This window comes from Octodon degus, unplaced genomic scaffold (assembly GCF_000260255.1).
Source record: "Octodon degus isolate 3935 unplaced genomic scaffold, OctDeg1.0 scaffold00008, whole genome shotgun sequence".
NCBI lineage: Eukaryota > Metazoa > Chordata > Mammalia > Rodentia > Octodontidae > Octodon > Octodon degus.
In genome coordinates, this window is record NW_004524584.1 from 27,711,351 (window position 1) to 27,726,431 (window position 15,081).

Sequence of the window (15,081 nt, forward strand, 5' to 3'; positions counted from 1 at the left end):
CACCTACAGGTGGGGACTTCGCAAAGACTGCATTAGGCTGTCCACCGACAAGTCACCTGTGAACGGGGTACAGTGGTGTATACTTGTGGTCCCAGCTACTCAGGAGGCTGAGGAGAATCACTTGAGCCCAGAAGTTCAAGGTCAGCCAGGGTGACACGGCAAGACCCTGACTCAGCAAACAAGAGCACCCTGGGAAGAGCGCTGTGGAGACACGCATGGCCAACCTGGAGCCCCATCAGGTGGGGCAGTGCTGCCCGCCTGAAGCCCCAGCTGCTCAGCAGCAGAAGACAGGAGGATTGGAAGTTCAAGCCCAGCCCAAACAGCTCCTCGAGCCTCTCTCAAAACACAGATGACCAGGGCTATAACTCGGTGGTAGAGAGCCCCTGGGTTCAATCCCCAGCACCACAGAGTGACGACGTGTCACTCACCCTGATGCACACAGCACTTCCGGCGCCTCCGGCCTGGTGGCCCCAACAACCTGAAACCCTGGCATCCAAACTGCCTGGAAGGACAGCCCCAGCAGGCGATAGCCAGGCCATCGTTTTCTTTTAGCTTAATGAAGAGAAAAAACTACACAAGAAGTTTATCAGTTAATATAGGAACTTTATTTCTACATTGTACTGATGTGAGAACTTCAGCTCTTAAGAACAGGGACAACAGCTAGTTGAGTTCCTAGTCTGCCCCCAGTTACAGTGCTCTTGCCAGCATTGCAGCGAGGCCGTTTAAGACCACCATGGAGCAGCTGCAGGCCCCCCAGTAACTTCGTATGACTCCCAAATTCCCCAGGTACTCAACTGTTCCCTTAATTTTCACTGGATACACGTAATGAGGATTATTTCCATGCATTGAAACTTTCTTCCAAATTTGTGTTTCAGATTAAATGAATTTCAGCTTCCCTACATTTGTTTTTTGAAGTAAAAATTTAAAAAATGATGTAAGTACTTCAAGGCAGACTTTAGAAGGAAGGGATGTTGAGGCAGCCAGCCCGGGCTGCCGCTACACGTACTTCTGCAGCCACTCCAGGAGGTTCCGCCGGGCCTCGTCGATGTAGGGCTTGTCGGCCGACTGGCAGTCTTCCCTCTTGCGGTGCACAAACCCGTGAGTCTGCCCGGTGAAGGTTTTAACTTGGTACTCAGCTTTGCAGTGTTCTTTCAACTTCTGGGTCAGCAAAGAGACCTGATGTGCACAAGCATTGGGGACAATAGGATTTTTATGTGCAGTCATTTTGATAAAGAGTTGGACATACATTGCCTTACATACAGAACAGTGTGTTTGAGCACTTAGTGTGCAGTGGCATGTGCGCTTAGCAGAGACAAACTCAAGTTCCCTGGCTGGCAGTTCTGAAGCGCACTCACTCATACGGACTGTTGGGACTGACAGGCATTATGGATTCAAGTGGTACGTGTCATCAGAACCCATCAGTGAGTTGAGCGGTCCGCGAATCTCGTAGGGGTGTTCGTGGTGGAGCTACGAGATTGATTATCAGCGTTTTAAAGACGCATTTCATAGCTATACCAAATTCTTGGGTGTTTTGTTTTTCGTTTTTTGTTTTTGTCTGGTTGTGACAGGGTTTTGCTCTGCAGTCCAGGCTGGCCACCCGAGTGCTGGGATTACAGCGTGCTGGGATTACAGGCGCGCACCCTGGTTCGTACTTAAAATGCCAACACCGGAAAACAATTAGAGTAGACGTAAATCCTGTGAGGCATTTTCTCAAGTGTCCGGCCCCCTTGTGCACAGCGAGCAGGGGAAGTGTGCTTACTTGCTCAAGGGGAATCACCAAGTCATTCTCAGCAAAAATGAACAGCGTGGGGTTCTTCAAGTCGTAAACGTCCTCGGAATCCTTGACGATGCCTGAAAAATGAGTTCAAGGGCATTGCAGGCATGCCACAGGAAACAGCCTGCGCCTGTCCCCGCCGCCGCCGCTGAGCCCCGCGCCCGGCCGGCGGCCACTGGCGTGGGCCCGGTGACCGGGACAGCCCGCAGCTGCCCGCTTCGTCGTGCCTGTCTCAGAGATGAGGGAGGCCGCAAGTTTTCCGGTAAAATCTGGGAGGGGAGGCCGGCAGGTGGCGCCGTTGCGACGCGCACTCGAGGGCGCCTGCGCTCCCACGAAGGCGTTGTGGGTCAGCAGCCTGAGTTTATTTGCTTTGTGTAGGTAAATATTTAATAGGATTTTAAAATTTGTTATGTTTGTGATACCGGGGATTGAACCTTGCACTTGCCAGGCAAGCGCGTGTTCTACTGAGTTATCGCCCCAGCCAATAGGATTTTTTTAAATACTAAAAGTAGGTGAAAGTACCAAAGAGAGAAATCATTAAGCTACATAATCATGATAGCACACATTCACTAATAAGAAAAGAAAAAATGTTTAAATGTTGATGGTAAAAAGACAAGCGTACTTCTCAAGGGCACTTAGTGCCAATTGTAAAGTTACGTTCAGCATTAATTTTTGTATATGTTGCCTGAAAACAGAGTTTGAAATCAATAGTAAACTATGTAAGTAAACTGTAAGAAAAATAAGCATAGCTTTCTAACGTACTAACCTAAAAGCTTTGTATGGCTGGAGATATGGCTCCGCAGCGTGAAAGCTTACCTGGCAAGCACAAAGTCCTAAGTTCGATCCCCAGTAGAACAAAAAAAAAAGCTTTATAAACTGGGCATAATGCCACACACATATAATCTCAGCACTCTGGGGCTGAGGCAGGAGGATTATTGTGAGTTTGAGACCAGCCTGGGATGCAAAGTGAGCTCAAATCCAAGCTGAACTGCATAGTGAGACTCTGTCTAAAAAAGACCAAAAAAACCACTTCATGTCTGTCAGTCCAAAAGCTCCCTGATGTCCTCAGCGTGCCCCGTGTAGTATCCTTACTCTGCCTTCTCTGCAGGCAGAGCGAGCGTGCTCGTGTCACTGCTGCACCTACAGCCTCACTGTAAATGTCCCACGTGTCAGGTGGCATGTGGGCAGTGTGCACACGGTGGGCTGTCCTGGCTGGGGAAAGTGCTTCCGCCGCTGTGTGCTCCTGGCGGCAGCTGCATATGAAGGAGCGCCTGGGGAGGAGACATCGCCTCTGCGTCGCAGCCCAAGCTGGAGAACACCTCGGGCGGGCGGCTGGCGGCCCGGCCCTCAGGCTCCCAGCGACACCCTCCAGACCCTGCGACACCACAACCCCACCTCTGTGCTCCGATGCCCAAGGAGGCAGCCCTGGGGTGAAGCCGCCCCACCATCACTGCAAGAGCACCGGGACTCACCATAGACGGACACCCCGGCCCTGATCTCAGGGAACTTGGTCATCACGTGATGCACTACGATGCCGCCCCAGCAGAAGCCCACGATGCCAATCCTCTGCACACCACACTGCTGTTTCAGGTAGCGCAGGACAGCAGCCACTTCCCTAGAAGAGAAGAAAGAGGGACTAGGTCCAGGGTCCCTTGACACACCCCTAAAAGGGCAGGGATATCCCAGAATAGTTAGCCCATAATCCCAGCACCCAAGAGGCTGAGGCGGGAGGTTGCTGTGAGTTTGAGGCCTGCTTGGGCTATTTAATGAGACTCTATCTCAAAACACCAAAATTTAAAAAGTAGAAATCAGTGCTAGGGCAACTTTTCCTTTACTCATACTGACTGCATACATTTCAGTAAATACATCCTGCCGCTGTGTTACAAAAGCAGTGGTTAAGCCAAGTGTGGTGCACACACCTGAATTCCAGCTCTCTGGGAGGCTGAAGCAGGAAGCTCACAAGTTCCAACATAGCCTGGACAGCCTGTCAACTCAGTGGGACATAGCTGCTGTGGCTTGTATCCAGGGGTCCCCCAAAGCCACGTGTGCCCATAGGTAGGCTTTGGGAAGGCAGCTGGATCCTGGGTGTGTGGTGCTGGACTAGACCACTGATTGGACTTAGTATAGTTCCGAGTGTGGCTGCATGTATTCGCTGAAGGCTGAAGCCCTGCCCTGGGTGTGGAGGGCCCCACCCATAGCCTGGCTGGAATGAAAGGAACGGAGACCTGCTGCCGCCTGCTGCTGCCCTTGCCTGCCTGCCTGCCTGCCTGCCTGCCTGCCTGCCTGCCTGCCTGCCTGCCATGGGCTGCTTCTCTGCTACGCAGCTGGCTGGCTCTGGACTGGAACCTCGACAAACGGTGAGCTGAGGTGAACCTTTCCTCCTTTAGCGTGTGGGTGTCCGGTATTTTGTCCCAGCACCAAGTAGTTCAGCCCCCAGTATGGCAAAAAGAGAAAGGTAGTAATTAAATCTTTAAAATATAATGTCATGAGCAATAGTTTGGGTTTCAGTTCTGCTCCTCATTTTCTGGACACCCCTCCCCAGCCACATCGTCTGGAGGGCTCCATCTTTGGTTGCTGGAGTACAGTGTGTGGCTCAACCCTGGCCAATCAAGGCAGACCAGTCTCCTGAGCACAAGGATTGGTTCCAGGAGGGCCTCTGAGCCCATCAGAACCAAGGGAATACAAACGAGAGGTGCTGCTTTGTGGGGAAAGAGGTAATGGAAGGCAGGAGCAACTGCAGCCACCTTGCCACATGGAGTGACTGAAGGATGCCTGAGAAGGAAGCCAGCATGCAGGAGGCAGAGCCAAGCAGTGCAGGGAGAAGGAGCCTGGATCAGCTCAAGCCGTGAATCAAGACAGTCCTGAAGCCAGAAGCCACTGCTTCCATTCTATACACCAGGAGCTCTCCGGGCCACTTAGTACCAGGATGGGTCGCTGTCATTGACAGACACCTGCCCCACTCTCGCATCATTCATGTGGCCTTGTTGCAGCACCCCAACATGTGAGGTGCCATGTGAGGTGCCCTCTGGGGCGGGGTGATGGCAGAGGCTGAGGGTCACTGCAGTGTCCCACTCTGCGCCCTGGGCTGCGGTGACTTACTTATCCACCTTCTGGGCATTTCTGGTCTTCACCCACTCAGGAAAGATGCTCATGTCCCCGGAGGGGCTCCATGGGTCCTGTCCCACGAAGAAGTCTGGGAGGATGGTTCTGGAAAGCAAGGGGTTCAGATTTTGATTTCCAGCTGGGCCTTTGTGTGCGTTTGGTAAGGAACTGAAAGGGTGGTCACTGCATCCTGGAGCACCTCTGACTGAGCGGGAATGTGGCCAGGGACAGGTGTCGCAGAGCAGGTGCCCAGCCTCTGGCAGCCTGCACATGACAGGCCCAGGACGTGACAGGGCAGTGGTGTAGAGGCTGAGGGCTTGAGATGAGCCAGTGTGGAAGTGTGGGCCAGGTGTGGATGCAAGGGCCCCGAGGGTCCCCACACCTCGTCCTCAGCCTCAGGCCCAGGGCACACGTGGGCGGCAAGGCCAGTCACCATGACCAAGCGATTTCCCAGCCCCCACCCAGGCTGCAAGCAGACGCCAGAGGGCAAGGTCCACAGCAGGATGTAGGAGAGGCCACAGGACAGCCGAATGCCTGCGCGCGTGTCGTCCTTCCCCAGGTCACCCAGGAGGCCCAGTGCCCCCCGACTTGGCCAGGCCTGGTTCCTGCAGTGTAGGGCTGCCACTGGCTGTGACTGGAGGAAGCTGGCTCCTCATGTAGGGGTGGCAGGCCACTGGAGTTGGGTCAGAAAAGGCAAATTGGCTGCAGGGTGACTTTACCAAGACTTGGTCACTTTTAGCCTTTTTTTTTTTTTTTTTTTTTTTTTTTCCATCTCTGGGGCTCAAACCTGAGGCCTTGCACAGCCAGCCAAGGTTCTACTGTTGATCTACGTGGTGTGTTTGAAAAATACCATAAAGGCTTAAGTTCTAAAATATGCATTGGGGCTTGCCCGAAAACTCAGTAGTTTAAAGTGCCACTTAGGCAAATGCAGTCAGGCACAAAGGACTGCAGTTCAATTCCCACCTCCAAAAGCCCTACCAGACCCACCCTTAAGGCAGCCTGATATAAAAAGAAAAAAGAAAAATGAAAAACATTCAGGGCCAGCCAAATAGCTCAGCAGATTAAAGCACCTGCAAGTAGGTGCAGGGACCAGATGTTCAATCTCCAGGCCTGCCATGCCAGCCCCACCCCCGGAGCAGGCTGAGATGGCAATTGAGACTGGGCGTGGTGACACACACCTGTAATCCCAGCTCTTAGGAGGCTATAAACAGGGGGATCACTACAAGTCCAATCTACTTGTGAGACCCTGAACACCCTGTAGACCCTTCTCTAAAAAAAAAAAGGTCTGGGGATTTGGCTCAGTTTAGAATGTTTGCCTAGCAAGCAGGAAGCCTTGAGTTCGGTCCTCGGCACCAAAAGCAAAAAATTAAAATACTACTACTACTACTACTAATAATAATAATAATAATAAAATATGCATTAGAATATGCATCCAGCCACATAGCTCAGTGGACTAAAGTGCCTGCAGAGTGCAGGAGCCAGGATTCTATTCCCAGCATGCAGTGCCAGCCACACCCCTGGGGCATGCTGCGAGCACCACTGAAACTGGGCGTGGTGGCACATGCTTGTAATCCCAGCTCTTGGGAGGCTGAAAACAGAAGGATCATGAGTCCAATCTGTGTCATGAGACCCTGTGGACCCTGTACTAAGTACCTAAAAATAAAATATGCATTAGAGCAGAAGACACATCGCTGTGAATCCCCCTCAGCATCCTTCCCTAACTCTAGACACACTTCCACATTGTTCTTGCCACTTTCTGAGGCAGTTCTCCAAGTCCTGAGGGTCCTTAGTTGCGTGACTGTGGTTGCCTCAGTGTCCTGAACAGCTTCAAGATGGTCCGTAGTTCTCCAGTGATAGATTCAGCACATGAGGTGGCCAGGGACACAGCACACTGTTTTACAAGCCTGCCTTTCTGTTGGGTGGTGCTCAGCAGCAGCATTTACTGTATTTTTGATCACCCTGATGACGCTAAGGGGACACTAGCACCACAGCAGGAAGTTGCACGATTGAGGGAATGAGTGTGTGAGAAGCAAGGGGAGGGCTGGGAGAAGATTCCTACTGTAATAATTCTTTTGTATAAACAGTCACTGTAGGGTGTGCTCACGCCTGTGTGTCCCCGGCCGAGCCTCGCTCTTGGGTTGGACACACGGCATCCTGCGGCATTCCTGGGGGGCCAGGGCCAATGCTGCACGTGGTGCCGGGGATTGAACTCCAGTCCCTGAGCTTGCCTAAGCATGTGCTTAGTCTACTGAGCTATCTCAGCAGCCCTGCAGAGGAGGAAGGTTCTACATATCTCTGAGCCTTACAAAAGCTTTAACCCTGGGGGTCAGTGAGAAGCCACAGCCACTTCGGGAAAAGGTGCCTCTCGGTGCTGAGCAAGCTCTCCCTGTGCCGTGTCCAGACCTGTCTCACTGAGGCAGGCCGTGCCGGTTGGGACTAGAATGCCCCATAATGCCCGCCTGCCTAAGCCCGCCTGGGAGCCTGGAATGGGCCCATCTCAGCACCCACGGTGCCCACATATGGTTGTGGAGGCCCACGTAAGGAGATGAACTGGTGTTCCCCACCATGTGAGGCCAGGAACCCCTGGGGAACCTGCAGTCCAGGGATTGGGCAGCAAGTAGGGATGTCACTTCACATGACAATTGTATTGCCTTCATGCCAGGAAATAAGGAGGGGCCAATGTGAATGAGAGCACAGCCAGGTCGGACCCCAGAAATGTGCATGAATTTAAGGAAGGAAAGCGTTTCATACGTACGTGTAGCCATTTCGTGCGATCAGGTCAGCCATGTACCTGGTGTTGGGCAGTTCCCAGCCAAATATGTCCTGAACAACAATGACAGCTTTGCCTGCATCCGCCGGAGGCCTGGTGACGTACGCCTTGATGTGCTCCACCTGCACTTCGTGGCCCATGCCCCCGTACTCCAGCCTGTGGCCAATGTCGCACGGGCAAGGCTTCGCTTCATTGGCCATCACGGCTTCCTCAGTGAGTCAGGCTAGGCAAGAGGAACACACGCCCTCCTGAGTGGTACAGCTGTGCAGATCACAGAGCTGGGAAGCTCATCCAATTCACAGGAAAAAGTTCATTTTAACACCATCTACGGCACTTACTACGTGTAAACTTGATAATTATGGTTCTGGAAGCATCAGAAATGAAAGCTCATGAGGACCTGTTCCCATCTCAGTCGCTGCTAAAGCAGATTAAATGTAGCCAATTAAGAGCAGGGAAAGTAGCAGTGGTAGTGCTTTTGAAAAAAGGGATGCAACCACACCCAGCCCAGCACAGGGTCAGGGCAGGAGGAAGCTGAAAGCCAGATAAGGAGATGACAAGAGACCAGTGAGGCCGTGGTGGAGGGGTCAGGGAGAGACCGGAACACCTCTGGCAGCTGTGAGCTCCCCAAGGCTCACATAGGAATAGGACTGGGAACAAGACAGGAAGAACAGCAGAACCCAGGCTGAGAGGTACGTAAAAGAAACCCATCTCATGCCAAGTTCAGAGCGGAACAGAAGCAAAAGCTATGCCAAGTTTACACTGTCCTCTGACGTCACGTTGGGACACCAAGGCTGAGAAATGACCAGAGCAACCAACCCCAGGCCGAGGAAGTGCCAGCACACCAGATCCACTTTGTGGCCAGACTTCCACACTCAAGGCTGGAAAGGTTGGTCCCTCCAGGAGGTCGCTGGGAAAACCACCCTCAGAGGTGATCACCGTAGACGCAGCCAGGCAGAAAAAGTGACAGTGAGGATGGCCTTTAGTCGAGGGCACACCTGGAAAAGCTCCATCAATCAAAGCAGAAATACTGAAATAAACTCAGATAAATGTAAGCAGATCAAACTCACTCATTAAGACAGACTCTCAAATAGGATTTTTCGTAAAACTAGAGTTCTAAGATGGAAAGGCATAACTGTAAATGTGCACATAAAAAGAATAGATCCCAAGGGCTGGCGAGAGAGCTCAGCCGGCTAAGTGCCTGCTTAGGCAAGTGCAGGGACCAGGGTTCAATCCCCGGCACCACATGCCATGCTGGCCCCGCCCCCAGGTGCGCTGGGCAGGTCACCAAGACCAGGCATGGTGGTGCATGCCTGTAATCCCAGCACTGGAGTGGCTGAAAACAAGAGGATCTCTACGAGTCTGAGCTGCATAGTGAGGCCTTATACCAAATACATAAAAAATAGATCTCAAACAGATAACCTAAAGACGCAAGGCCCTAGAAACACAAATCCAAAACTAAAAGAAGGAAGAAAAAAAAAGAGTAAGTGAAAGCAGAAACTAATAAGATAGAGATTAAAATAACAATACAGAGCAGCAGTGAGTCAAAGGATTTGTCATTAGCAAAGAAGGAAGGGGGCGCAGAACAGAGCGATGGGCAGAGGCGACAGCAAGGAAAGCAAAGCTGTCGAGACATGACGAGCCTGTGTCAGTTCCCCGTGTGAACATACTGTGCACACGAGCATGTGCTCATACCAAAAGCAAGGGGGAAATTATAAAAAGTAAAATTAGGATTCACTACATCACAAACTGGAAACCCTGAGGCCAAAACGGAAGTGGGTCCCATTCATTATGGTCAGTAGCAAGTGTGGGTTTCCAAGCCGACGTGGACAGTCACCTGACTCCCTGCATGCTAAGTGTGGTGGCTTACATGTGGATGCCCCCCCCCCAAAGCCTCCTGTGCTCCGAGCGGGGCTTTTGAAAGGTGCTTGGGTCACAGAGGCCCATAACAGGCTTGCTATTAAGGAAGAGGAGCTGAGCCACCGCAGACACGGCTGCAAGGTCTCTGTCCCGTCCCCAACCCCTCTGCTCCCCACTGCCCTGCAGGGACTGTAGGGACTCTTTCTCCTCTGTGATGCCCCCTGCCTGGCCACCCTTCCTCAGACCCAGCCAAATGTGGACCGAAACCTCTCCACTCTGCAAGCCAAGGCAGCCCTTCCTCCTCTAAGACGAGGGTGTTCATATTGTGTCCCAGCAACCCAAAAAAGAACAAAGGCATGAACCCCTGTGCAAGTTTCAATGACAGTTCTGTTTCTGATTTCTTTGTGGTGATAAGTATTGAGCCCAGGGCTTCAAACACACTGGGGCCTGAGCTACACCCCAACGCCCAAGAGAGATTTTATGTAAGAATGTTATATAAAGGTAACGAAATTATAATAAAAACTCAAAAGCTTTAGAACTGAGTTGCAATGAAAGAACGCTAGCAAAGTTGACGCAGTCAGTGCAGTAGAAGGTAGAGAAGGCTTCCCAGCCTAAGTTGCATGTTGTAGGCAAGAGGAAAAAACGGAAATAAACCAAGCATCAAGAAATTAAAGGAGGGCCGGAGAGATAGCTGAGCATCATAAGCACTTGCCTGGCAAGCGCAAGGTTGTGAGTTTGACTCCCGGTACCAAAAAACAAGAAGTTAGGGGAACAAAAGCAGGATCGCCCTGTCTTAGTCCCATCTGCTACTGTAACAAAATGACATAAACTGAGAGAAGCATGACTCTGGTCCGCCGAGCTGCTCTGGCTCCGGGTGCTGCCTTCCTCCATCACCTGAGGAAGGGCAGGTTGACACCCAGCGTCTCTTCGTGAGGACACTGGTCCCAGTATAACAGCTCCGCCATCCTGACCTCTCGCCTCCTCACACCATCACTTTGCAGGTTGGGATTCCCACATAGGCATTTTGGGGAGGACACAAATTCTTAGGCCTTAGCAAACCCAAAAAGGAAAAGGTAAGGAAGTGAAAATAATAGCAGAGAAAAATCCCATATGATTAAAATCCGATTCCCCGAAGAAATGTAAAATAGGTATGTCTCCAGGAGAACTGGAAACAAAGATAAACATACACACACACACTTTAGACCACCCTCTGGAATGAAATGAACTCTCTGGATGTTGCCTCCAGCAGGTGATGGTGGCACACGCCTGTAACTCCAGCACTCTGAGGCTGAGGCAGGAGGGTCACTGCTGGGGACTAGGCTACGTGACCTGGGTCCCGTGGCCTTGAAGCTGCTGTGCCCTTGTATTAGGAACAGAGAAGTAGGCCAAAGGCCACCGTATGCTTCCTGGCTGCGTGGAGACAGCTCGTGCCCACAGCGCTCCTAAGGCAGGACAGCATCTGCTGAGGGCAACCCAAGGAATGCGGGGACCCAGGTAAAGGGAAGAGCGTGCTTCCTGCCGTGTTTTCTGGGTCTACTGCCGTCACTGCTCCATGAAGCACGCACTGCCCCTCCCTGATGCCACTCGGTTGCTAATGAAAGTGGGTCTGAGGCAGAGATTGGCGTCCTGCCCCCACGAGGCAGGCTTCTGCAGGTTGCCTTCCACCTTGAATACTGGTGTTTGTCTTTTGTCCGCTCCTCACTGTTCTCCTTCCCCACAGGCATCAGGATCTGATCAGATTATTGAGAGTTCAGAGCCAGCTTGGCTACGTGGCGAGCTCAAGGCTAGCCTGAGCTACCTAGGAAGACCCTGTCTCAAAAGAAACACGTTTTTCCTCAGTGCAGTGCAGAGCATATGGCTGGCATTCAGGGGCCCTGGGTTCCATCCCCCTCCTGCAAAACAGACACAAACCAAAACACAAACTCTCTGAATACCACTAGAAATTAGTACAAATTGTATGTCAGTAAGTTTTGGTTTTTTTGTCTGTTTGTTTTGTTTTGTTTGTATTTTAGGGAAGGGTCTACAGGATGTCCAGTCTCACCAATAGATCGGACTTGTAGTGATCCACTTGTTTACAGCCTCCCAAGAGCTGGGATTGCAGGTGTGTGCCACCACACCCAGTCTCAATTTCCATCTCAGCGTGCCCCAGGGACGAGGCCAGCACAGCAGGCCAGGTGACTGAACCACCGGCCCCTGAGCCTGCTTGCAGGTGCCTTAATCCACTGAACTTTTTGGCTGGCCTCATGGCAGTAAGTTTGAAAACACACAATCTTCCCAAATTGGTGGGATAGTAGAGGAAATGCTTCTCAACAGAGCCATGTGCCTAACTTCAAAATTGAATGGAAAAGGCAAAAAGGTAGTGAGACAAATCTAAACAAAAGGAAACTAAAGAGAAATGAACCCCACTATATTGGGTGAACATTAATGAGGTCCTACTTCAGAACTAAGAGCTGAGATAGGGACATTTGGAAGACGACAAGGCTGTGAATCTGGGTGACAGCGGAAGCTGCACACCAATGCTAGTTTTATAGGTGTGGCTGTGAGGCGCTAGCAGGGCTCCCACAGAGATGCGCCTGCCCCAGAGATGTGTGCTCCAGGCCTGGTCCCAGTCTTGCCAGCACGTATGGATGGAGCCCCGTCACACAGCTAGCTTAGCCTCCCTTGGCTCCTGAAATGCTCGTGTGTGCCGCACAGCACGTGTACAGATTCTTAAGCAGCGCAGCAAGCTGCCAGTCACGCCAGAAGCCAGCCCACCAGCATGGGAGTGTTTGCATACAGGCCTGTCCGTGCTTCTACATTTCAACCTTTCCCATACCAGAAAGTTGGAGATAGGAACCTAGCGGGCGAGATACTCACCAACACAAACAATAAAAAATAAATAAAATATTGGGCATAGATGTCAACTTGCAACAAATAACATAGTCCATGTCTTGGATAAGAAAACTGGAAAAGTCGGAGGTGAGAACAAGAAAGCTGTATGACTCCCTCACTTGGGAATTTTGGTACAAAAATCCAAAATGAAACTTGGACACTTGGACTCTGAATGTACTGAGTGCTTATGTCTCAATGACATCAGGAATGAGAGGATGTCCTGAAACATCCATGCTTAACTCACAGCCTGAGGAAATGAAGTGAGTGTGTCACCATAGCAACAGATGAAGAGAAAGCCTTCCGGTAAGATGCAAAGGTGGTGGTGGGCTGAGCGCCCTCATGGCCTAAAAGCCACACATTGAGTGAGCCATGGGACGCATGACACGCAAGGAGGAAGAGGCAGAAAGATCACAGGTCTCAGCCCAATCTGGGTGACTTAGTGAGACCTTATCTCAAAATAAAAATAAAAAGGGCTGGGGTGTTGCTCCTGGTGAGGCATCCTTGGGTTCTATCCCAGTACTGAAAAACAGAAAAGTTGTGTGTCCAGGTCATAAGTTCCATTTCAGACTTAAAGTCCCAGTTCAGTTTGGAGAGAGAGCCTTCAGGAGGCATTACAATTAAATGAAATCATGGGGGCCCAGCCCTAGCTCAGTTCTTTAAGTGGCTGGCTGCTTCCACAAAGCTGTCAGCCTCAGGTTGCTGTACTTCGATCCCCACAACACTCTAGCCAGCCAAACCTGCCCTGAAGGCATTCGGAGCAAAAAAAAAAAAAAAAAAGATTAAATGAAATCATAAGGCTGGGGTCCCGATCCTGCGGCATCGGTGCTCTTGGGCACTTAAGAGACACCACTCTACAGTCACACCGCTCTGAACATGCTCAGTCTTGTCTCAGTATTTGCAGAGCAGGAGCGCTACCCCGGAGGCCGCACACACCAAGTGAACTCTACCCTGGGAGCCGCACCCCAGCAGGGGCAGGTGCTTTAACGGGCCACTGTGTGCACTGAGACACCCCGCGCAGGGTGGAGGAGAACACCAGGCGCAGTGGCAAGCACCAACCTCCTCCAGCCAGCAGGAGGACGACGAGAGCTTTACCAGTGTCTATCTCCAAGGGACTCAGTGTCCAGCTAAGTAATAGGCCTTGGAAAAGACTCCTAATAAAAGTCTAAAAGTAAAAAGCAAATACATTAACTAAAATTTTAAAAAGGATTTGAAAAAAAAAAAAAAAAAGAGTCCCTACCCTTTGGCTTATGAATAGCTCTGTAGAAACTTCAAGGTTATGTACACATAAAGAACAACTAAAGATTAGTAAAGCCACTGCACAAACGCTGTACAAAAGTCAGGAGCATTCTTATCCACTAGCAATAAGCGTAAAATACAACTTTTAAGCCAGGTGTGGTAGCACGCACCTGTGATCTAGCACTTGGGAGGCTGAGGCAAGAGGGTCTCGAGAGTTCAAGGCCAGGCTAGGCTACTAGCAAGACCACGTCTCAAGAAGCAAAACAAGGGCTGGAGAGATAGCTCAGTGTCAGAAGTACCTGCCTGGCAAGCACAAGGTCCCTGGTTCAATCCTTCGTACAAAAAAAAAAAGCAAAACAAATACAACCTTTATGTAATACAAACCTGAATGTCAATATGTGTTAGATAGGGATACATTGCTAACAATGGATGCATAAGACTGTTAAAAGAAGCTTAATTTCTAATACTAAGGACAAAAAGAGAACTCAGTAAGTGAAGACAAGAATCAGGCTAATGTTAGTCATTAAAAGAATCAGTATTTTTAAAGATGACAATTTTCTTCAAATTAACCTCTTAAGTTTAATGCGATTGCAACCAAAATTCCAGCAAGAGTTTTCAGATTTAAAAGAGTTAAGAGACAAGAATAGTGGAGATAATTGAAAGAAAATTAAAAAGGAGACAATGGCCTTCTGAGGCAAAGAAACCTATCAAAGTACTGTGATAGGGTTTGGGGAGATGGCTCAGTAGACTAAGCACTTGCCTGGCAAGCACAAGGGCCTGAGTTCAATCCTTGGTTCCGAAAAAAAAAAAAAAGTTCTGTGGTAGCCAGGTATGGAGGTGAACTCTTCTTAATCCCAGGACTCTGGGAAGCTGAAGCAAGAGGATCTCAAGTTTGAGGCCAGCCTGAACAATTTAGCAACTCAAAAAGACAGTGTTAAGAAAAAGAACTGAGATGAAGTTCACAGCAAAGATATTAGACTTAATCTGCAGTATAGAAAAAAAAATTAAACTATGTATATTTCTGGAAGTGCAGCTAAATAAATCAGTGGAACTGATCCAAAACTTGAGAAACAAATTCATATATCCACCCAGTCATGCAGAAAAACATAGACTGAGAGACAACTTGGAGGTGCTGTTGGAGGTGCTGGGGCCACGGCGGGGAACACAGGTACAGCCCTGACCATGGGTCTCGTCCTCGCAGCCAGCGGGATGCAAGCTGGAGAGAGAGTGCACCTGCCGGGCAGGGCTGTGTGACAGTAGAGCGCCTGGAGAGCTGCCCAGTGAAGGCCAGCCCCATGGCAGATGAAGGAGGCCACCAGTCTCAGCTGCTGTCCTGCTGCAGCACACAGGCCTGATGCAATTCCTTTTTTTTTTTTTTATTTTGTTTATTAAAAGTAACTGTCTTAGGGCTAGAGAGATAGCTCAGTGGCATAAGTGCCTGCCAGGCAAGCACAAGGTCCTGAGTTCTATC

The 15,081-nt window shown here is 50.4% G+C and overlaps 1 protein-coding gene across 3 annotated transcripts in view; it reads right to left on the reverse strand.

The window, feature by feature from the left end:
- Positions 1-587: 587 nt before the first annotated feature.
- Positions 588-15,081, reverse strand: part of Cmbl (carboxymethylenebutenolidase homolog) — a 16,661-nt gene continuing 2,167 nt past the window's right edge. For all 3 annotated transcript variants that reach the window (XM_023707035.1, XM_023707040.1, XM_004625197.2), the window contains exons 2-6: positions 7,632-7,869; positions 4,874-4,981; positions 3,247-3,389; positions 1,760-1,851; positions 588-1,176 (exon numbers count right to left, since the gene is read on the reverse strand). In XM_023707035.1, the coding sequence (XP_023562803.1) occupies positions 997-1,176; positions 1,760-1,851; positions 3,247-3,389; positions 4,874-4,981; positions 7,632-7,846 (738 nt within the window). In that variant the 5' untranslated portion in view covers positions 7,847-7,869 and the 3' untranslated portion in view covers positions 588-996. The remainder of the gene's footprint in view (positions 1,177-1,759; positions 1,852-3,246; positions 3,390-4,873; positions 4,982-7,631; positions 7,870-15,081) is intronic.